This window comes from Apium graveolens, chromosome 11 (assembly GCF_009905375.1).
Source record: "Apium graveolens cultivar Ventura chromosome 11, ASM990537v1, whole genome shotgun sequence".
Lineage (NCBI taxonomy): Eukaryota > Viridiplantae > Streptophyta > Magnoliopsida > Apiales > Apiaceae > Apium > Apium graveolens.
Window position 1 is genome coordinate 32,948,568 of NC_133657.1, and position 24,455 is coordinate 32,973,022.

At 35.2% G+C, this 24,455-nt stretch overlaps 1 protein-coding gene across 1 annotated transcript; it reads right to left on the reverse strand.

The window, feature by feature from the left end:
• Nucleotides 1-100: 100 nt before the first annotated feature.
• Nucleotides 101-631, reverse strand: LOC141697898 (uncharacterized). Its single transcript, XM_074502454.1, has one exon. The coding sequence runs from the start codon at nt 529-531 to the stop codon at nt 184-186; it is 348 nt and encodes a 115-aa protein (XP_074358555.1). The 5' UTR covers nt 532-631; the 3' UTR covers nt 101-183.
• Nucleotides 632-24,455: the final 23,824 nt, after the last annotated feature.

The window sequence follows — 24,455 nt, forward strand, 5'->3', positions numbered from 1 at the left end:
TCAAATAGAAGTGTTTGTTTTACGTGAATGAATATGCTACTAATTTGTAAAAGAAATAAGCTGCAAGTATTCACAAAAAAAAAAAAAAAGAAGAGAGAAATTAATAAGCTTAAGGAACAAAAAGCTCTTCTCCACCAATACGTTGAAGTGGTTATTACTGATTGATAATCTAATGATAAAAAGTTACTGTATGTAAGATTGTCCCGTAATATCGACATCTCGATCTCCTGTGGACGGGGGAGGCTTATGCTTAGGCTCCACAACTGGGCCGACCGGCCCATCTGCACTCTGGGTGTCGCTGGCCAGCTTCCTTTCAGGCTGCTCAATTTCTTCTTCTTCTTCTTCTTCATCGTCGTGTCCGTACATTCCACCACCATAAGCTTCCTTAGTTAGAGGCTTCATGTCGGAAATCAAAAGACTAGTATTACCATGCCTTTCTTCTTCTTCTTCTTCCTCTTCCTGTTTGTGTCCCTTTAATTTCTCATCTTCCTCCTCTAATTCTTTGGGCACTACTGCTTTCTCAGCTGACATTTTTAATAGCTTAGCTTCGTGTTCCTTAATTCTTCATGTGATACTCCTATTTCTCCACAAGTGAGTACCTACAAATTCATGATTGACATTACTGCCTTCCTTTTACTATTATTATCACTTATGCCACAGCTGGTGCATTCTCCAGCATGCGACATCTGTACTTTTGACATAAACGTGGCACTCAAATACTGCTTCCACGTACAATTGAATGAACATTTAAACTAGCATTATTATATCCTTATTATAATGTCTCTATACTATATTTATACTATTAAAAACGAAATCATAAAAATTTGTTCGTTGATTCAATTATTAGAAATTAATATGAACACACAAGCAATTATATAAGGAAACAAATCATGAATATATAACAAGATATTATTAATTATTGAATTGATAAAAGAAAAGAGAATCACTTAATTTTCACAAAAATTTTAACAAATTTTGATAGAACATTGAAGCAGCTAAGTCGTTTAACCCTCGAAAAAATTAAACTATTTTTGAATAGATTATCGTCCGACTTATGATGTGTTGGTTTGCAGCAATCGCTTTCAGAATAAAATAATATATAGTACTTCGTCCACAGATACATAATATTCAACATCGACATGTACCTCAGTTCGCTCGAAAAATATATGCAAGAACTGAGTATGTATGCAGGAGAAAAGAGAGAGAATTAGCAGATAGGATTTTTTTTTGACAAATGCAGAAAACTTTCATTACCTTCAATATAATACAGTCGAGACAAACCCCCAACTGTCGATACAACCAGGTGGTAAAACAAATATCATACTAAAAACAATTAGATGATTTGTTTCCTGATCGTTTAACACATAAAATTTAAAAATTCTTGAAATTAAAAACGAAATCAAAGACATCCCGAGGAATCCAAATTATACCAACATCTCTGAAAATAGCAACATCGCAATTGACCATATCCGACACGTGCCAAGCCGTGCCGAATGAGCAGAATTAGGCAAGTTTGTTTTTGTTAAAAAGATGTCCTCAGTGTTGTGACTTATATGTCAAACTGTCAAACTAATTATTACATAATTGTGCAAATTCAAATGAATTTGGAAAACAAAAATTATGACTGTGATTTTCAAAATTATGTTAAAATATTTTTTCGAATTTGAAAAACTAATAATTTTGATAAAAGATTAAAAATTACTTTTAAAATAAAGGGTATATCATTAAATGAATCTAATTTGTAAATTTTAAATAAATAATTGAAATAGTTACACGATTTCTATTTTAAAAGTTAATTTAAAATTATTTATAAGCTACAATTACATGTTTTTAATTCATAAAAAATAGTTAACCTATAACCAGATAATCAAAGAAGCTCTGATTTCTGTGTAAAGGAGCAGGGTGAACTTGTTCGTAAACCAAAAACAAAGTATTATATTTTATATTAATATATTATTTTAATAAACAAAAAAGTTAGGTAGTTGTACAAACTAAAATGAATGAAGATAATATAAGACAATTTTTTTTATGTAATAGAATGTGATAGGCGGTTCATGCTGTTCAAACGGGCCGGTCCGTGCATGTGACGAGTTGGCGTGCCGGTTACGGCCCGGTTCCGGTTCATAAAAACTGGATTCGTGCTCGGCTCGTTTTACTATACGGTTTGTGCCAAATTTTGAACCAACACGTCACGAGCTGATTTATACATATTTTTGGCGAGCCGGTTCACGATCGTGCCGAGTCAAACCGCCCGTTTGGCCACCTCTAGCTGTGATATAATTGTTTTTAATAAGAGAGAGGTAAAAGTGTTAGTCCCTTAACAATGCAACAAGAATTACAGAAGGGGGGTTGAATGGAATTCTTCAAACTTTTTCACAAATAAATTGTTCTAACTTAAATATATATATCAGTGTGAATTGATTTGCAGAGTGCAGAATAATAGCTTGAAATGAATCAAAACACAAGTAATTAAAAATACAAGTCTTTAAAAACTTTTGGTGGATTTGAATGTATCCACCAGAGATATATAATATATCAAGAGAACTCTATGTAGCAATGAGGTCACAGCTGCTTACAAATTATCAACAACTAAGATTGTAGAGAAATGCTAAGAATACAGCTTATAAAAAGTTTCTCTCTTGGTTGCTTAGTTAGTTGTTCTATTTGCTACTTCTTGGTTTACATATCACCAAGATTACAAAGCAATAAGACAAGATAATAAAACAAAACTATCAAGTCTAATATTATGCTACTTCATTACTCTATTCCAGCATCTTTGAATATCTTCATAATAACATGGAAATAGCAATGCTTCTTTGTTCTCTAAAACCCAGTTGAATAGGCTACCACATTCCATTTGCATACACTCAACGCATGTGACTGTGTTGTCACTGTCGACAGATGTTTGAATTCTTTATCCGTCGGGTTCATGATCATCCGTCTAGTTCATGATCATCCGTCGGGTTGTCTTGTTGATCATCCGTCGAATGGCATTGTTGTTTATCCGTCGCGTAGCAATCTGGCACTTTACTTTATTTCATTTATGCAGAATTACAAGACACCATCTATGTACAATTAATCAACCTATTCTGCATATCTAGTTAAAGTCAACATGACTTGAGTACTACTACATAGTCTAAACAATGTGTATGCAGAAATGTGCTACAGACTTATTGTTACATAAGCTGCTCACTCGATGGATAATAAATCATCATCCGTCGGGACTATATTGAGTTATCCGCCGGGACTATAATCCTTATCCGTCGAGTGCTACATTTTTCACCAAGTAAAATCTACCAAGGTGTTTTGTTAATGAAATCATCAAGTACACAACATATACACAACAAAAAGTAATTTTGGAAATTGGATAAAACGAATCAGATATCGGATAATGTTGTGTAAGTGGCTAATTCGGTTGCACACCCTATCTTCACCGATTAGTCGAGCATAGTTAATTAGAGACCTAGCTAGTCTCTGTGGATCCGATTAATTTGTGTGAAAACCCGATCAGCTTTCCTAGACAATTTATGTGATAGCCCAACCAACTATCCTAGATAACTTGTGTGGAGGCCTGATCAACCGTCCCTAGATAACATCCAATATATATCTGATTATGGTTTGTGGTTCCAGTATCGGAACAAATGGTTTTAGGGTCCCCGTAACGGGATATATGGTTTTGTGGTTCCTGTAATGGAACAGTGGTTTTGGAAATGAAAATATTATGCTAAAATTGGACTCTGGTATTTATACACAGCATACGACCGATGATATTGTTTTACAGAGCATGCTAGTATTGATATCCAGTTTTACTTGTTTTTTTAACAAGTTATGAATTCTGTTCCTATAACTGTTTTATTATAAATCGTTTTACTTGTTATTCATATCGTGGTACTGCTGAGCAATTGATTGCTCACCCTTGCAGACTGTTTTGTATATATTCATTGCAGATGTTAAGGAGACCCTTTTTCATCATAATCAAGACAGAGTTCCAGTTCCTCCTGTGCCAAGCTCCTCTGAGGTAGTTGTGTCAGATCAAAGATGGTCTGTTGAGTTGCTGTATTAAGATATTATTGTCAGCATTGTTGTAATAAGTTGGTTTTATAATAATTATAACCTAAGTCATACTTAAACATGTAAAAGATCTTGGTAAAGGGGTCGTATTTATGTTTTAACATTGAAGTGGACTATGTTATGTTTGATATTGTTGCTGTTGATGACCTCAACTCCTGACCCCGGGGTTGAGGTCGTCACAGTTGGTATTAGAGCTACAGGTTTGAGTCCCTGATTTAGCTTAGGAGTAGAGTCAAAAGAGTGTAGAAAGGTTATATAAAGGTGTGAGTCAGCAACTCAATCAGAGGAGCGAGTCTTAGAGTTCAGTCGAGGGTTTCGAACGCATAACCCTAACGCCTATTGAGGATTGGATGGAACTGCCCTAGCTTTTAGTATGTCTACCTCGTGTATATGTATTATTGGTAATGTCTGATAGATATTCTTAGTTCTCCCTCTCGAGAAAGCGAGTCTGATCGTGGAAGCTCAGTTTCTGAGCGAACCCTTGATATGTCGGCTGAAGAGGCACCAATATTATTCCTAATTATCGCATCTTCCATGTTAAGTAATGTTGCTGGACCGAGTGTGTGACCTCGGTGAGTTTAGATAATATGTGATGACAGTAGTCGGAGGCTGCTATGACAGCCAAGTTTTATAGTGTATGGGGATCAATACTGTTGTTTATATCTTGAACCCTTACATGCCTTTCTTGAAATGCATTGTGTTTCCAGAGTAATTGTTTACCATTTAGTAAGTTGCTTGTTTTTCCCGTAAGAAAGTCAAAGATCGAATTAAGCAACTTAAGGTTCTGTTGATTTCATCATAAATCAGATTTCCCTTCCTATTTGTGAATTTTTTATCTAAATATTGTTTCTTTCCTCGGTAATTCTATCAGTTGATTGGGGTAGACAATGCATATGATCTGACTATTTGTTTGTGTGACAAAGGGTCTGGCGGGACGCCACCGAATTATGTGTTGTAAACTGTACGATACTAAGACTGGCCATCTTATGTACTTGTATAGTTGCTCTCAGTCATATCTATACCTTCTTCACTTTTCTTCCCTTTATAATTGATTCCTTGATTTCGAGATTCCATTAGATATTTCATGGCAATGAATTCGTTAGTAACCTTTGTAGTTAGACAGTCCTAGTTATTGAAAGTAAGCAAAAGCTGACTATCAGGAGGAATAGACAATTTATGTTTGGTTGCTACTTTAGAAATAAAGATAGCATAGATGATTCAAGATCCAATGGCGAAGAGTACAGCTTTAGAAAAACTAACTCAGTGGTGGACAAGTCACTTGCAGGTGATAGGAAATCACCTTTAGAAGAATGGTTGGTTGAAACTCGGACGGGCGGGCTCAGCAGAGCCCATAATTCTTTAAGTTTGACTCGGTTTACTAGATGCTCTTGGTAGTTGGTGGCTGAGATAGCCAGCCCCGTTGTAGGGTATATCGGATTAGTTAGTGTTCCACTTAAGTAGTTGTGGGACGTTAATTAGTTGATGTTATATTGAGAAGCTATACTATATTTTTTAGTATCTTTATAATCCAGTTTTCCTGCACTGTTATTGATTCTGCTACTGTCATTGTTGCTATTGTTTTAATTGTTGTTAATCTAGATATCTTTTATAAATGGATCCTGATGATAAGGACATGGGTATTTTGGATCGGGCAGCATTTTCCTGATATAGGTGCACCGTTTAAATGGTGATATTTTTTTATATCCTTGTTATGTTTTTGAATAAATCCACTTCCATATTTCAGGAAAATGCTGCCCAAGAAAACTACCCAGTCCAAAGAAAATAGTAGTAGTTTTGCTGAGGGTCCATCTATAAACAAAATTCTAGATTTATTGCGCCAGCAGCAAAAACAACAGCAGCGGTTAATCTAACAGATTCAGCAGCAACAACATCAGCAAAGAGAGCCAAACCAAACTACTAGTTTTAAGTCCTTTCAGTCTGTTAAGCCCCCGGAGTTTACGGGCAAAGTGGATCCTGTTATTGCCAGTGATTGGCTTAAGGAAATGGAAAAGGCATTTACCCTCACTCAAGTAAGTGACATTCTTAAGACAGATTATGGAATTATTTTCTTAAGGGTGAGGCAAATTATTGGTGAGAATCCACTCATGCGTTGGAAAGAGAAGGTTCGGTTTCTTGAACTAGATTTACAGAATTGTTCTTGGAGAAGTATTTTCCAGATTGTTTACAGAATCAGTCGGAAGTCGAGTTTCTAGAATTGAAACAAGGTGAAAGAAGTGTGTTGGAGTATGATGTCAAGTTTACGGAATTGGCCCGATTAGTTCCTGAATATGCAAGTACAGAGACCCAAAAGGCAAGAAGGTTTCAACAAGAATTGATGCCCGAATTTCGCAGTAGAGTTATGGCGTTGCAACTCAAGACATATCCTTCCATAGTTCAAGCTGCCCTAGTAATTGAAAATGATCTGAAATTGGGCGTCAAGGAAAAGGGTGATAAGAAGAGGAAGTCTAAGGGTGTTATTGACAAAGCGGATCAAGGAGAATCTAGCTAGAAGTTTCAGAAACGGTTTGGCCGAAACAGGAATAAAAGATTCAGGAGACAGAGTTTCTCCCAAGCTAGGCCTAGTGCTACTTCAGTTGTTTCCACTCTAGCCCGGTCAGTCAATTTGGCAGTGGATTGTAAGTCATGTGGCAGGAGACACAGTGGTTCGTGCAAAAAGGATGTTCAATGTTTCAAATGTGGTCATAAGGGTCATATTATGACGAGCTGTGGAACAGCTACTCAAGGTACTACATCCCAAGGACCAACATCCAACATAGTTAGGGCCATAACCTTCAAAACGACCAAGAGATCCAGCGCCTAGGACTCGAACGTAGTCGCATGTACGTTTTCTCTCAACTCCGTACCTGTTAAAGTTTTAATTGATTCAGGAGAGAATAAGTTTTCTATATTAAAGGAATGTGTGAATAAAATGGATTTGATGTTAGAAGACTTGGTCGAGCCTTTAATCATAGAAGTGGGAAATCCAGATAGAATTTTAATGAGTCAACTATGTCTTAACTGTCAATTAGAAATCCACGGGCATTCTTTTAAGGATGATCTAGTACCCTTCAAGCTAGGAGAGTTCGATGTGATTCTAAGAATTTCTCTCCATATTGAAGGTAAAGAAATTGTTTAAACAAGGATGTGAGGCTCACGTAGCCCACATAGTAGATACTGAGAAAGAGGCACCTAATCTGGATGAGATTCCAATAGCCAAGGAATTTCTGGACATCTTTTTAGACGAGTTACCAGGATTTCCAGCAGATCATGAGATTGATTCTTCTTCTGACTCAGTACCTGGAGCCGAACCAGTGTCAAAGACTTCATATTGTATGGGCCAATGGGGATTGGAGGAATTAGTTAAGCAACGGCAGGAGCTATTGGATATGGGGGATAATCAGACCAAATGTACCTCGTAAAGTGCACCAGTGTTGTTTATGTAGAGGAGGGATAAAAGTATGAGACTTATGTATCGATTATCGGAGATTTAATAAGTTGACAATTAATAATAAGCAACCCCTACCTAGAATTGATTACTTATGTGACACAATGAAATGAGCGTATTGTTCCTCTAAGGTTGACTAAAGATCAAGCCTGAGGTCGTACCAAAGACTGAGTTAGAACAAGATATGGACATTGCGAGATTCTGGTGATGTTATGTGGATTAGCAAATGCACCAGTCACCTATAAGGATTTAATGAACATAATGTATAAGGAGTACTTGAATAAGTATAATTGTATTTATTGATAACATCCTCGTCCATTCAAGGACTAAGGAAAACCCAGTCGAACACCTGAAGATTTCTCTATGAAGGGTTGAAAAGCAGCAACTGTATTCTAAGTTTTCAAAGTATGAATTCTGGTCAAAATTGATTAAGGACTGCGATTGTTCTATTAATTACCACCCATGCAAGGTCCACTTAGTGACAGATGCCTTGAGTAGAAAAGAAAGATTGAATATCATTAGGATTGTTGAAGAATCAGCAAGGAAATGGGAGAAGTTATAAATTTATGTTCGAGTGCCTGAAGGTAATAAGGAGCTATTGTATGGGAACACTCCTCAGTCAGAATTGATAAAAGGAATTGAGAAGTACTAAGAGGAGGTCATGAACCAAGAATTAGACGGTTTGACTGAAGAAAAATTGTACATAAAGGGATAACAAAGGTATGTTTAGGTTTTCTCGAGAATATATTCCAAATATAATCGAGCTGAAGAATGAAATTTTGCGAGAATCCTATAATTCCAAGTTTTCTATCCACCCAGTAAACACTAAGATGTACCAGAATTGAAGCAGAACTTTCGGTAACCAAGAATGTTTGGAACTAAGTTGAAAATGAGTACTGCCTATCATCCTTAGACGAATGGTCAAAGTGAGAAGATGATTCAGACGATATAAGATATGTTGAGAGTATGTGCTTTGAATTGTAAAGGAAACTGAAACGATCATTTGCCATTGATTGAGTTTCTTATAATCATTGTTACCATGCCATTATAGGAATGCCATCTTGCGAAGCCTTGTATGGACGTAAGCATAGAACCCCTCTTTATTGATATGAAGTGGGAGAAAAGAAGTTATATAGTCCTGAATTAGTTCAGCAAACCTAGGACTAGGTGATATTGATCCAGATAAGGTTAATAGCAGCTTGTGATAAACAAAGAAAGAGCACAAACTTGTATTGAGTAGATATGGATAGAGAAATAAGGATGTTGATATTGTTGGAAATGTCACCTCGAAAAGAATTGGACAGGTTCAAACATGAAGGCAAATTGAGTCCTAGATATATCGGACTGTTTGAAGTATTGAGAAAAAAATATATCCTTGATTTGAACCAAGACAATGTGTATGAATCAATCTAGATTCTAGATCGTAAAGCGAGACCTTAGGAATAAGTCTATTCCTATAGTGAGTATGCTTTGGAAGAATCCTCGAGTAGAAGGGTCTACTTGGGAGTTAGAGTCAGATATGATTGACAAATGTCCTCACTTGTTTAATTAGTTATGATTCTGAGGGCAGAATCTTTTTAAGGGGGAATGATATAACGACTCGTATTTTCATATTATTTTAAGTGTAATTATAGAATTATTAAATAAATAAAAATGCGTATTGGCTTTGTCAGCTGTGTGTTGCTTTATTATTAATTATGTGAGGTTATTGGTGTACGAGAATTATTCGTATAATTAATTATTGAGCCGAGTTGGTTTGTTTTTACTTTTAAAAGTGATTTTATTGAAGATTTATTTTCATAAATATTTGAATTGTCTCTAAAATTATTTATATGGTTTTATAATTTCAATATTATTTTTCAGAATTATGAAATTTAGAAATCAATATTTCATCAATTATTTGGCTCTAAATGATTTTCTGATTACATATAAGTGTAAATTTAGTATCAAATTCTAGAATACTTTAAAAATTACGAAATTCATATTTTATTAAGTTTGGAATATTTTGAGAATTTTAAAATTATTTCGGAAGTTTATTGGATTAAATTCACCCGCACGTTTATTCGTTAATTCGTTAAATGCGGGTATGTGGTTATTTTAAGAAATACATATTAAATTCTGAATTTTTTTTTTTTAACTTTTTAATATTCTGGAAATTTTGGTGTGTATTTTTTAATATTTTAATGTATTCTCACACGCAGCTGATTCGTTAAATTGAAGGAAAACGAATCAGAAACCGGGAAATGAATCCAGGACATGTGTTTCGCAATGACAATATAATTTGATACGTGTTTTCTTTGTGGACACATGGCTGCATTTCTAAGTATAATTAGTTCTAATTTTTAATTTTCCCTTAATCTAATCCCTCGCAGTTCATCTCTCTCCCTCTAGTCTCTCTTTCGATCGTTCTCTCCATCACTCTCTTCCTTTTTCTCTCAAGCGATCTCTCCCGTTTTTCTCTCCTCCCTTCCCATTCTGTTCCCCTGGTTCTCCGTTTGTTGTTCCTGTACTTTCTGTAGATCACTGGCGTGTGTGTATGGTTATTCCGTGTATGTATATATTCTTATATGTATATGTATACATGTGATTGGTTGGTACGAGTCTGTTTTGTTTTCCCTGTTCCGTGCATGTCGCCGTTTTTGCCTTGCCGTGTATTCCCCTGGTTCTTTCCCTCTCCGGACGCGCGTGTATGTGTGGCCACGGGGTTCGTGTATTTCTGATTTTTTTCAGTTAATTCTTGATGGAAACTATTCGATATTTGTGAAATTAAAAATTTATTTATCGAGGAAATTCGCGTAGGATGCCCGATATAAACGGGAACCCGCGAATTTTACCGTCGTCGATGATGAGCCACGTCGAGTGGACGGTGATGATTTTAACCTGAGTCCTAAAATTTTAAAATAATTAATTAATTTTTAAAAAAAAGTCGTGTCATTAATTGGATTGCGTTTGTAATTGCTAGGTTGCGTAATGATTTAATCGGTGATTGCGAGATTGGTTTGGATTGTATTATTGGATTATGACGTTGATTATGTTTCAACGTGTACGCCGATAAACAGAGGAGATGCTGCCCGATTTTTGGAAATTAAATTTGGGAATACGGGAACATATCCAGTGATTATCGGGATTACTAGTTGAACGTATACAACTATATTATTATAAATATTTCTCGAAAATTACTTGCGTGTTATGACAAAATATTTTGTAAAATATCTGACAACCGTATTTTACGGAACAGCGGGTATAGGTATTTATTGAAAAAGATTATCGAACCGAGTATTGAGTACGCGAATCCTGATTGCTATGTGTATTTCAATAATATGTATAATTACGAGTCGGGTTTTGATATCGTTTGGGTAGAATTGGTAGCGAGGATACGTCAAGCATAACTGTTCGTGTAACATAGAGTATTTTGACTCCTATAGGTTTTAGTCAGAAAACCGAGAGTTGATGTCGGACTAAAGATAATCTAGTGATCAGTCGGCAAGCTTAGCAAGGTTCCAATCAAAGGACCTGAGTATTGAAGTCGGATTCAGGATAGTCTAATAATTGGACAATAAAGCCGAGTGTCCAAATCGGTTCAAGGTTAATCAGGGTTAGTTGTAAAGCTCTACAAGGTAAGTACCCCTGAATATACTCTTATGGTTCAGTGTATATGAATAAACTGTTATTTTATTTTCGTACAGGAACATAAACATTTTAAGTTATGTATCCCCTGTATTTGAAAAATGTTGTTTAAAATATGTTTTGGGGAAAACTAACTTCTGAAAGTACCTATCTCTAAAATGTGATCGAAATGAAAAAGAGGTTTTGAATAGTGTGCTGTGACAAAATTGTTTTTAACAAGAGATAGGTAAAAGTGATTTTGGAAACTGAAAAAAATGAATCAGATATTGGATAATGTTGCGTAAGTGGCTAATTCGGTTGCGCACCCTATCTTCACCCATTAGTCCATCTTAGTTAATCAGAGACCTAGCTAGTCTCTACGGATCCGGTTAATTAATTTGTGTGAATGCCCGATCAGTTTTCCTAGACAATTTGTGTGATAGCCCGACCAACTTGAAAGGAATATGTCCTAAGTCCAATCATGTATTAGGATTTAGGAATAACTTTTATGTAATCTGTTTTGATTTCATTGATATTAATAAAAGACTTGTTTTGTTTTTATTACAGGCTCTATCTATTTAAGTGTTTAAATAAGATATACCATAGTTTAGAGTAAAGCTTTTTATGGATTATGATGAGATCATAATAGTGACACCTAAAAGATGATAACTCTAAACTTAAATAGTTCCTGGTCGTAGAATTACTAACTGGTAATTAATAATCCGCAGAGATCGATACATACTATGCTTGCTTCATTATGAAGGATGTCTGTTCTCATAGACATTTGTGTGGTGACACTATAGCTAGTATGTAGGTGCTTATTATGGAATAAGTTCACTGAACATGACTCGCACAGCTGAACAACTGATGGAGTTCACTCACGTGTCAGCAGTTGTTCACATAGTGATAGTTGTACAAGTATCCTTAGACTTGAGCTCATCATAGTCATCTTGTGTACACTGAACTATGCTTTGGTTTAGTTCTTAGTCTCCAGGGACAATTATCAGGGTTCTTCTGGGTATAGGAATTTGTACACGAAGATAGTGTATGATCAATAAAGGATCTACCCCTTCCAGTGAAGGAAGCGAATGTTCAAGGCTGATCCACTTATGCTAGTTCAGGAATCTCTGGCCAGAGTAAATGAAATTAGAAAGGAGTTTCTAATTTGCATAGAACTACGCATAGTAAATGGTAAGCAAGTGATTGAATTAGATAGGCTTGACACGAGATCCATGCCTTGTATTTAATCGGGACATTGTAGGGTAGAAGGAGTTTATTGTACGGTAACTATTCACTGAATAGGTTCTTGCTATTCTAAGCAGTGAATTCATATTATCCGGATAGTCACAATATGCTGAGAAGTATCCCTCACGATGTAGAATAAATGTGATTAATTAATTAATCATATTTAATAAATTAGAGAATTTATATAAATAATGATAAAATAGTTTTATTATTATTTATTTCTACTACCGGCTTAATATTGAACCTACAGGGTCACACCATAAAAAGAGAATGATTTAATGGTGGAGGAATTAATTAATAATGGCTAATAATTATTTATTTGTGAAATAAATAATTAATTGGCAAATTTAATAATTGATTAAATGAGATTTAATTGATTATAAATTAATTAAGAAAAGTTCTTAATATTATTAATTAAGGATTTAATTTTTGGAAATTAAATCAAGAGAGAGAATTATTTCTAAAGTGTTTAGAAAAAGGATTAATAATTAAAAAGTGTTTTAATTATTAATGAGAATAATAAATGGGATAATAATAATAATATTTATGGGAAAATTTCAGCTGAAAATTTTGCCTATAAATACACTATTATAGACCCTATTTTTATTCGAACCCAAGAACCTAAAAACCCAAAAAAAGTTTGGAAAAACCCAATTCTCTCCACCTCCTTCCTCCTCCTTAACATCGTTTTCTTGGTGAATACCGGTGGAGTGCTTCACACTTGAGGAGCAACTTCTAAGGATCTCTGATCGTTGTCTCCGAATTATTTTAAAGGTTAGATTCGATCCCCTATGTTTTTACCACGATTTATATGCTATTATTTGGATTTTATATGTGTAAAAAGTGTTTTTCCATGCCCGCTGCGATTAAAATCCAACATTGGTATCAGAGCATAGGTTGTATGCATATAGATCTGTGGTAAAAATTTCAGAATTTTATGTGCTTGTATGAATTAATTATGATTTTTACAAGTTATATCATGGATTAATTTTGTCTGATGAGAAATCGTTTCTCAGAATAATTTTGAATGTTGATCTGGGTTCTACAAGTGTTGTAGATCGTCTGGGTATTTTTTTCATAATTTTATGATGTATAGATTTTTTATTATGAATTTTTGAAGTTCTTGTAATTAAAATTCGTAATTAAATAATCACATATGTATATATATAAATTGTAAGTATATATATAAGTGCTTCTGTTGGCTGTCTGTTTGCTGCTGTACGGGGAAGAAGAAGACACAGAACAGGTACGGCTGTCAGAACTGTCACGCACGGAATTCCATGACGGTTGCTGCAGAAAAACAAAAAAATAATAAAAAAATAGGGGTGTCACGCATTCCGGGAATGCGTTACACACCGGTGGCGCAATCACGGAATGCGTTACACCTTTTAATTGGTTAAAAGGGTTGTAACGCATCACCGGAATGCGTTACAGGGCTTGTAACGCGTTCCTGTAATGCGTTACAGCCCGACTGTTTACATTAAAATTGATTTTCTGGGAATTTCGTAACTCCGTTTTAGGCGTGCAATATACCGTTGGATTCGTTTTTCCGAGACGGATCTAATGGAGTGATCAATTTTAGTTTATATAAAAGTTTTGAACTGTTTATATTTCCATGAAGTGTTTTAAAGCTGTTTTTGACTGTTTTAATTGCTTTTAAATGCTTCATGTGATACATAGAGATGTATAATGCTTAGACTAATGTGCTAGATGATGTAACATGCCTACCTTGATGTTTATTCATGTTTATATATGTGATATATGCTTATTTTATCATGTGATGATAGATTTAGGTGAACTTGAATGAACATAAGGCGTTTGTTAGACAACCTAGTATAGTGAAATTGTTTCATAACCTTAATAACAATATTATGAATACAATCATGAGATTCTTGTGTTTATGAAACACATAATTGAATATGAATTTTCGATATGAGAGAAAGGATGATTCTGTCAACAACAGATTTCTATCTGTAAGAAAGGGTTATTAAGTGACGCCTCTTGACAATGCTCCACCCGATCTGGGAATCATCTGATTATTGATTATTGATTTGAAATATTTAATTTAAAAGGAAAAATCTCTTTATAATATGATTATTATTGTAACGTAATATAATCCCTCTAAAATTAAATAATATCAAGTAGTAATTGGCCAATGATACAACGGGCTTGTGTCGGTCATAGCCTTCCAACATGATAGAAGGTAGTTCTTATTTTTGAATCATTGTCGGTTCGTGCTACAGCCGAGGGCTTTGATTTCGAAATAAGAAATACTTGTCTATTACATAGAGATGTGTACATTGAATAAGAATCTAAAGGTCGGTACGTGCTACAGCCGTGGGCCTTTGGGGACTGATTCAACTGTACGGAATGTTGGGTTAGACTTGACTTAGAATATTGAGTTTGTCGTGCTACAGCCGAGACTCAATTATTCAAGAGGCTAAAGTTTGATTAGGGAATAATATAAGATGTAATTGACAAGAGTTGTCTGCCTATTGAACATTACATGGCGGTTCGTGCTACAGCCGGGGTTGTGTAATGGAATGTAGGATCCCTATTCCCACTAGCATTATGAATGCTTAATTTTTCATGTAGGGGGTTGAATAAATTAGGTAAACTAGTGGGAGCCACTTATGAATAAAGACCCGATTCATATAGTGTTTTAAAATGAAATCGAATATTTGCTAAGTGTTGTTATGTGTTTATCATTTACAGATTTACTTTGTACGTTATGTCTTCTGCACTATCACTCAGGAGCATACTAGATGCTCACAAATTGACTCGTCCTAATTATGCTGACTGGCTTCGAAACTTGAGAATTGTTCTCAGGATTGAGAAGCTGGAATACGTGATTGACTCACCTACGCCTACTGAACCTGTAAGTGATGCACATAATGATGAACATGTTGTGTATCGTAAGTGGATAGATGATGCAAATGTTGCTCAATGCATCATGCTAGCTTCCATGAACATTGAGCTACGGAAGCAACATGAGCATATGGATGCTCCCACTATCCTCATACATCAACAAGAGTTGTATGATATGGCAGGGAGGACAACTCGATATGAGATATTGAAGGAGTTGTTCGGTTGTAGGATGTCTGAGGGATCATCTGTGAATGACCATGTACTTAAGATGATCAATTTGATTGAACGTCTTGGACAACTTAGTTTTGCCATGGATGAGGAGCTGAGCCAAGACTTGGTCTTGCAATCGCTTCCGAGTTCGTTCTCGCAGTTTGTTGTGAACTTTTACATGAATAAGTTGGATGTCAGCCTGCCTGAACTCCACAACATGTTGAAAACTGCGGAATTGAATTTTCCCCTAAGAAGAGTTCTGTTCTTCTAATTGGTGAAGGTTCCAATCCTAAGAAAAGGAAGAGGAACTCTTCCAAGAAGAAGAAAGTAGGTGAAGAAAAGCCGGTTCCACCAAAAGCTGAAGACCCCAAGAGCAAAGTTGTTTGCTTTCACTGTAACAAGGTGGGGGCACTGGAAGAGGAACAGCAAGGTTTACCTTGCAGAATTGAAGAAGAAGAAGGGTAGTGAGACTACCGCTTCTGATTCAGGTATGTTCATTATAGAAGTGAATATGTCATTAAATCAAATTTCTACTTGGATATTAGATACCGCCTGTGGTTCTCAAATCTGCAATTTGTTGCAGGGACCAAGGAGAAGTAGGACTCTTGAGGAAGAGGAGGTGATTCTACTGATGGGAAATGGACCAAGAGTTGCTGCTGAAGATGTAGAATCATTTCATTTACATAGGCCTATGGGCAAGACTATTGTTTGAAATAATTGTTATTTTGTTCCCTCGACGGTGAGGAATATTATTTCCATGTTAGACTTGACTGGATTTTCATTTATTATTGAGAATAATGAATGTTCTATTCTTAGAGATAATATTCTTTATGGACGTGGTACTTTAAATAATGGTCTGTATGTATGTGACATAATTTACTTCAGATTGAACAAACTAATAAAAGAAAAGGGATGATGAAAATCTCACTTCATTGTGGCACTGCAGTCTCCATTTAGTAGACATGGAGAGAGGACTGCAAATTTGCTAGGAATGGTACACACAAATGTATGTGGACCAATGTCTACGCAAGCCATGGGTGGATTTTCATACTTCATTACTTTCATGGATAATAGATCTGGATTCGGATATGTGTTTGATGAAACACAAGTCTGAAGCCTTTGAAAAGTTCAAAGAGTATAAGTATGAAGTGGAGAAACAACCAAACATAGTATTATAACTCTTCGATCAGATCGAGGTGGTGAATACTTTAATGGAGTGTTTCTAGATTATCTCAAAGTAAATGGTATAGTCTCCCAGTGGACTCCTCCAGATTGGTATCTGAAAGGAGAAATCGAACTTTGTTAGACATAGTTCGGTCCATGATGAGCTATGCAAATCTTCCAGTATTCCTATGGGGTTATGCATTAGAAACCTCAGCATATTTACTGAATAAGGTGCCTTCCAAAATCTGTTCCTCAAACTTCGTATGAGATATGGAAAGAAAGGAAACCGAGTCTTAAACACGTTAAGATTTGGGGATGTCCAGCTTATGTCAAGTAAGTTGACCCAGATAAGCTGGAATATCGATCCGTAAAATGTAGTTTTGTGGGATATCCTAAAGAGACTTTAGGGTATTACTTTTACACCGATCATCGGGTGTTTGTCTCCAGATATGCTACCTTTTTGGAAAAGGAGTTTATCCTTGAAGGAAACAGTGGGAGCAAAATTGAACTTGATGAAGTTCAAGAAGCACAAACTACTACGGATCCCATTCATAGATCAGGGAGAGTGTCTCGCCAACCTGAGAGGTATTATGGCCTTGTCATTGAGAATGACAATGAGTTGTTGATCATTGATGATGACGACCCTGTGACCTGTAATGAGGCTATGAGTAGTGTTGACTCAGAGAAATGGCAAAGTGCCATAAAATCTGGAATGGAATCTATGTATACGGTATACGTAAGAATGATTAGAGCAGATGGCCAGGTGGAGACCTTTAAGGCCAGGCTTTTGGGAAAAGAATTCAAACAAAGGCAATGGATTGACTTTGATGAAACCTTTTACCTGTAGCCCTGTTATAATCAGTTCGGATTTTGCTTGCGATTGCTGCTTACTACGACTATGAGATCTGGCATATAGCCAGATGGTTTTCTTTCCAAGGGAAATGAAAGCCTAGTGTGTAAGCTACTGCGAACCATATGTGGTTTCAAGCAAGCTTCTCGAAAGATGGAACATTCATTTTGATGAGACAATCAAAGATTTTGATTTTATCAAAAACGTAGATGAACCATGCGTCTACAAAAGGGTTAGTGGGAGCGTGGTAACATTTCTTGTATTGTATTGAATTAGAGTTGACACACATAACAACATAGCAGACCCACTCACAAAGCTACTTTTTGAAAGTCACTTTGATCGCATAAAGATGAGATGGGTATTAGATACCAGAGTGATTGGCTTTAGTACAAGTGGGAGATTGAAAGGAATATGTCCTAAGTCCAATCATGTATTAGGATTTAGGAATAACTTTTATGTAATCTGTTTTGATTTCATTGATATTAATAAAAGACTTGTTTTGTTTTTATTACGGGCTCTATCTATTTAAGTGTTTAAATAAGATATACCATAGTTTAGAGTAAAGCTTTTTATGGATTATGATGAGATCATAATAGTGACACCTAAAAGATGATAACTCTAAACTTAAATAGTTCCTGGTCGTAGGATTACTAACTGGTAATTAATAATCCGCAGAGATCGGTACATACTATGCTTGCTTCATTATGAAGGATGTCTGTTCTCATAGACATTTGTGTGGTGACACTATAGCTAGTAAGTAGGTGCTTATTATCGAATAAGTTCACTGAACATGACTCGCACAGCTGAACAACTGATGGAGTTCACTCACGTGTCAGCAGTTGTTCACATAGTGATAGTTGTACAAGTATCCTTAGACTTGAGGTCATCATAGTCATCTTGTGTACACTGAACTATGCTTTGGTTTAGTTCTTAGTCTCCAGGGACAATTATTAGGGCTCTTCTGGGTATAGGAATTTGTACACGAAGATAGTGTATGCTCAATAAAGGATCTACCCCTTCCAGTGAAGGAAGCGAATGTTCAAGGCTGATCCACTTATGCTAGTTCAGGAATCTCTGGCCAGAGTAAATGAAATTAGAAAGGAGTTTCTAATTTGCATAGAACTACGCATAGTAAATGGTAAGCAAATGATTGAATCAGATAGGCTTGACACGAAATCCATGCCTTGTATTTAATCGGGACATTGTAGGGTAGAAGGAGTTTATTATACGGTAACTATTCACTGAATAGGTTCTTGGTATTCTAAGCAGTGAATTCATATTATCCGGATAGTCGCGATATGCTGAGAAGTATCCCTCACGATGTAGAATAAATGTGATTAATTAATTAATCATATTTAATAAATTAGAGAATTTATATAAATAATGATAAAATAGTTTTATTATTATTTATTTCTACTACCGGCTTAATATTGAACCTACAGGGTCACACCATAAAAAGAGAATGATTTAATGGTGGAGGAATTAATTAATAATGGCTAATAATTATTTATTTGTGAAATAAATAATTAATTGGCAAATTTAATAATTGATTAAATGAGATTTAATTGATTATAAATTAATTAAGAAAAGTTCTTAATATTATTAATTAAGGATTTAATTTTTGGAAATTAAATCAAGAGAGAGAATTATTTCTAAAGTGTTTAGAAAAAGGATTAATAATTAAAAAGTGTTTTAATTATTAATGAGAATAATAAATGGGACAATAATAATAATATTTATGGGAAAATTTCAGCTGAAAATTTTGCCTATAAATACACTATTATAGACTCTATTTTTATTCGAACCCAAGAACCCAAAAACCCAAAAAAAGTTTGGAAAAACCCAATTCTCTCCACCTCCTTCCTCCTCCTTAACATCGTTTTCTTGGTGGATACCGGTGGAGTGCTTCACACTTGAGGAGCAACTGCTAAGGATCTCTGATCTTTGTCTCCGAATTATTTTAAAGGTTAGATTCGATCCCCTATGTTTTTACCACGATTTATATGCTATTATTTGGATTTTATATGTGTAAAAAGTGTTTTGCCAAGCCCGCTGCGATTAAAATCCAACACAACTATCCTAGATAACTTGTGTGAAGGCCTGATCAGCCGTCCCTAGATAACATTCAATATATATCTGATTATGGTTTGTGGTTCCAGTAACAGAATAAATGGTTTTGTGGTCCCCGTAACGGGACATATGGTTTTGTGGCTCCTGTAATGGAACAATGGTTTTGGAAATGAAAATAACATGCTAAAATTGGACTATGGTATTTATACACAACACACAACCGTTGATATTATTTTATAGAGCATGCTAGTATTGATCTCCAGTTATACATGTTTTACTTGTTTTTTTAACAAGTTATGAATTCTGTTCCTATAACTATTTTATTATAAATCGTTTTACTTGTTATTAATATAGTGGTACTGTTTAGCAATTGATTGCTCACCCTTGCAGAATGTTTTGTATACATTCATTGCAGATGTTAAGAAGACCCCTTTTCGTCATAATCAAGGCAGAGTTCCATTTCCTCCTGTGCCAGGCTCCTATGAGGTAGTTGTGTCAGACCAAAGATGGTCTGTTGAGTTGCTGTATTAAGATAGTATTGTCAGGGTTGTTGTAATAAGTTTATTTTGTAATAATAATAACCTAAGTCATACTTAAACATGGAAAAGATATTGGTAAAGGGGTCGTGTTTATATTTTTACATTGAAGTGGACTATGTTATGTTTGATATTATTATTGTTGATGACGTCAACTCCTGACCCCGGAGTTGAGGCCGTCACACTAACTCTAACCTTATTGCGATTAGACATTCTAAATTTTTAGATAGTGAATCTAGTTCAAATATTGAATGTAGTATAAGATTATTTTAAAAATAATAAGCTATCTTTATATATTGTAAGTTAGGTGTGAAAAATATCTATAATTTGCATATAAAGGCCTAAAAGTTTGTCAATTTTTTCTCCGGCATCAATTAACAATAATAGAAGTGGAGAGATGTCAAATTTATAATAATATAAATGATTGAAATATCTTACACACACTTATACTAATATGTAAATATAAATAATCATATAATATTTTTGGGCCCCTGATCCCCGTGGACCTAGTGTGATCGCACACCTTGTACTTGTTCAGGGCCGCCTATGGGATAAACCCAAAAAATTTATTTCAAACTACTAACTTTACATTAATTTAAATATGGAATACACCAAAAAATTGACTTATCTCCAAACATGAAGAATTAAGTCCTCATTACAAGGAAAAACCTCCAAAAATTAGTTTATGATAATTCCATCAGGAACACATTTAAAATGTGTCTTGAACTTACTGTTAGGAATCAAGCCTAAATCCTGATGATAAATACATCACATTGCATAATTATGTTAAGGCAATTTGTAACCTTTAATGGCTAACCATCCTAAGGGATAGTTATTGAAGGAGTAGTCCATCACCTGATGGGCTTGTTGTAACATATCTATGAGAATGTTAGGAGCAATTCATGATATCAAACAGATTCTATCATAAGTTCACTTCAGAACTTATATATCAAAAGATGTTGATGACATCAACGGATGATGAGATATCAACAGATGAAAGGATATCAATGAATGATGATTTCGACGGGTCATGATGTTAACGGATAATGAAATCAGTAGTTGTCACATCAGTTGATCTCCAAGGAGGAAAAGGAAACATGAACTCAAGGTGGTGAAGGACTTTATCTTAGAAGCAATTGTATAGGTTTCCTTGTTGTTAATAGAATATGATTCCTTATACATTGGTAGTTGCGCTCTATATAAAGCACAATTTAGGTTTATGCTATAAGCATTGTGATATTGTTATATCTTTCGCATAACTTAGCAGCTCTCAAGGATAATTGTTCATGTGTTCGAGAGAGTACGTTTGTAATAAGTTTTTATCAGTTAATTTAAAACTATTGATTCTATTGAAGCTTTATCGAATAGATTGTATTAACTGTATTCACCCCCTCTATAGTTGATTAAGGGCCTAACAATTGGTATCAGAGCTTGCTGTTAACGTATAAACAGTTTAAGATCTGAAAATCAATCTACAATGTTAGACAAAGAAGAAGAGACACAGAATCCGAAACCACAACCCCCATCCACATCACAGATAAGCATCAACATGAGTAGGTATGAAGCAATCAAAGTGCCTATCCTGAAGATACATGAATATCCAATCTGGAAAGTCAGGATGGCCGTGTGCTTGGAAGCAACGGATCCTGAATATCTAAACATGATTTATGATGGTCCTCATAAACCAATGAAGGTAGTTGTTTCTGTTGCAGAAGAACCAGAGAAGATGGTTGATAAAGACAGGAAGGACTATACTCCTGAAGATATCTCGTCTATCATGAAGGATTCTAAGGTTAGACATATCACGCACAACAGTCTTGATAATGTTATGTCCAATAGAGTCATTGGATGTAAAACAACAAAAGAGATATGTGATGCTTTAGAAGTAAAGTGTCAAGGTACAACTACTATCAAGAAGAATAGGAGGACAACACTACTCAAGAATATGAGCACTTTGACTCAAACGACAATGAGTCCCTAACTGAGATCTATGACAGATTTCAGAAGTTGCTGAATGACTTATCCCTTGTCAACAAAGAATATGATTTGGAGGACTCAAACTTGAAGTTCCTACTTACTCTCCCTGAAAAGTGGGACTTTAAAGTTACATCAATCAGGGATAACTACAAACTTGATATCACACCTCTAGATGAGATCTATGGAGTTCTGAAAACTCATGAACTAGAGATGGAGCAAAGGAGCAAGAGGAAAGGATCAAAATCTAGACTAGTTGCACTCAAGGTTGAAGAGAAGTCAAAGGAGAAATCTAGAAGGAAAAGCTACTCCAAAGGGAAAGCCATTATTGCAAAGTCAGACACTGAATCATCAAATTCTGATGATGAATTAAGTCCTGATACTGAATCAGATACTGACAATGATCACAATAACAATGAAGATATGGATCAAATGGCCACGCTACTGGTTAAAAGTTTCAAGAAAATGGTCTACATATACTTCAAGAAAGGGAGAAGATTTTCCAGAAAAGGTTCCAGTTCCTCAAACTCTAATAAGAGGAACACATAAGAAATACTTATTGGAAGGAATCAAGATCTGGAAAACTTGACAAGTCAAAAGAGAGGTGTTATAACTGTGATGGACTTGGACACTTTGCAGCTGACTGCAGAAAACCTAGAACTGAGAAGAAACAAGCCTTAATCTCAAAAAAGAGAAACTATAATGATTCGTCAAACTCAGATGCTGGGATCAATTATGCTTTCATGGCAAATGCTAATGCCGAGGCTGACAATGCTGAATTAAAGGTACCTCAGACTACTCTTGCATTTGATACTGATGAGATCTATGAATTGAGATTATTTCTTAAGTCTCTGCATGTTAGTTTTAGGGATCAAACCTTAGAGAATAATAGAATCAAGAGTGAGAACTCTGTGTTAAAGAAAAGGAACGATCACCTAGAAATTGAGTTGCTTTCCATGCTAGAAATTCAAAAAGAAAGAGATAATGTTGTTTTTGTTAAAGAAAAATTGTTAGAAAAACATGCTTCTTTAGAAAAAGAGCTAGCTAAAGAAAGAGAAGTCATTAAACTTTAGACTAACTTAGGAAAGTCAACTCAGGAAATCTTAGAGAATGGATGTTGGGGATCAGGATTAGGATATTCAGCTAGATCTAATTTTGATAAGAAAAGTGGAGAAGGAACTGAGAAAACAGGACCAATAAAAACTGATAGTCAGATCAAATTGAACAAGGTTCAATTAAAGACCATTAAGTTTAATCCAAATGCTAATAATGTTAAATCAATCCATGAGGAAGGTACTATCTCAGCAACTATATCTTACTTAATTACTGAAGAGAGTGAACAAGTTCACACAAATTCAGTAAATATTGGTTCAATGACTCAGAAACAGCTTAAGCAAAAGCTGAAGGACTTACACATAAAAGACAAGAGGAAAAGGTCTAGGAAAAATAGGAATGGCAAGGTAGGTGTTAATAAAAATGGAAATTATGTGACTCCTCCTAATGCACCTAGAAAGACCTGTTCAAACAGTGGTAGCACTAATCATCTTGCCAATTCTTGCAGGAAGAATAAACAGATAAAAGTTGTTCCTTCCAAATCAGAGTTTAGGAATAGAACAGTTAGATATAAACCACAAAACCTTGTTTTCATTGTGGCAGTGTTTGGCACTCTATATATACATGTAAAGAATATCATAGTTTGTATTATGATTTTTATAAACTGAAACCCTCTTTAGCTAAAGCAAAATCTGTTTATACATGGATAAATACTGATAGTAAGAATGTTAACATAAATTCTAATCTGAAGTCTTCTGCTGCATATGTTAACAAACATAAAAAGGCCAAAGGATCCAAGCAAGTCTGGGTCCTTAAAAACAGTAACTGATTCAAATTACTGATTGGAGGGTGAAAGGAGGAATGCTCTATTCTTAGACAGTGGATGCTCATGACATATGACTGGTTATAAATCCCTGCTATCAGAATTTGAGGAGAAGGCTGGACCAAATATTTCTTATGGAGATGGCAACTTAGGAAAAATCTTGGGATATGGAAAAATTAAAATTGGAAATATCATCATTGAAAATGTAGCTCTGGTTGCAGGACTCAAGCATAATCTGATCAGTGTGAGTCAAATCTGTGACAGAGGTTACCATGTCAATTTTTATGAGGAGCATTGTAATATTGTCAGTAAGTCTGATGGCAAGATCACATTGACTGGTGTCAGACATGGTAGTTTATATGAAGTCAAGGTCTCCATAAGAATTGATTATTCAAAAGTTTGTCTACTGAGTTGAGCATCTGTGGAAGATAGCTAGAACTGGCATAAAAGACTTTCTCACCTTAACTTCAACAATATCAATGAACTTGTGAGAAAAGGTCTTGTAAGAGGATTGCCCAATCCAGTGTTTACTCCTGATGG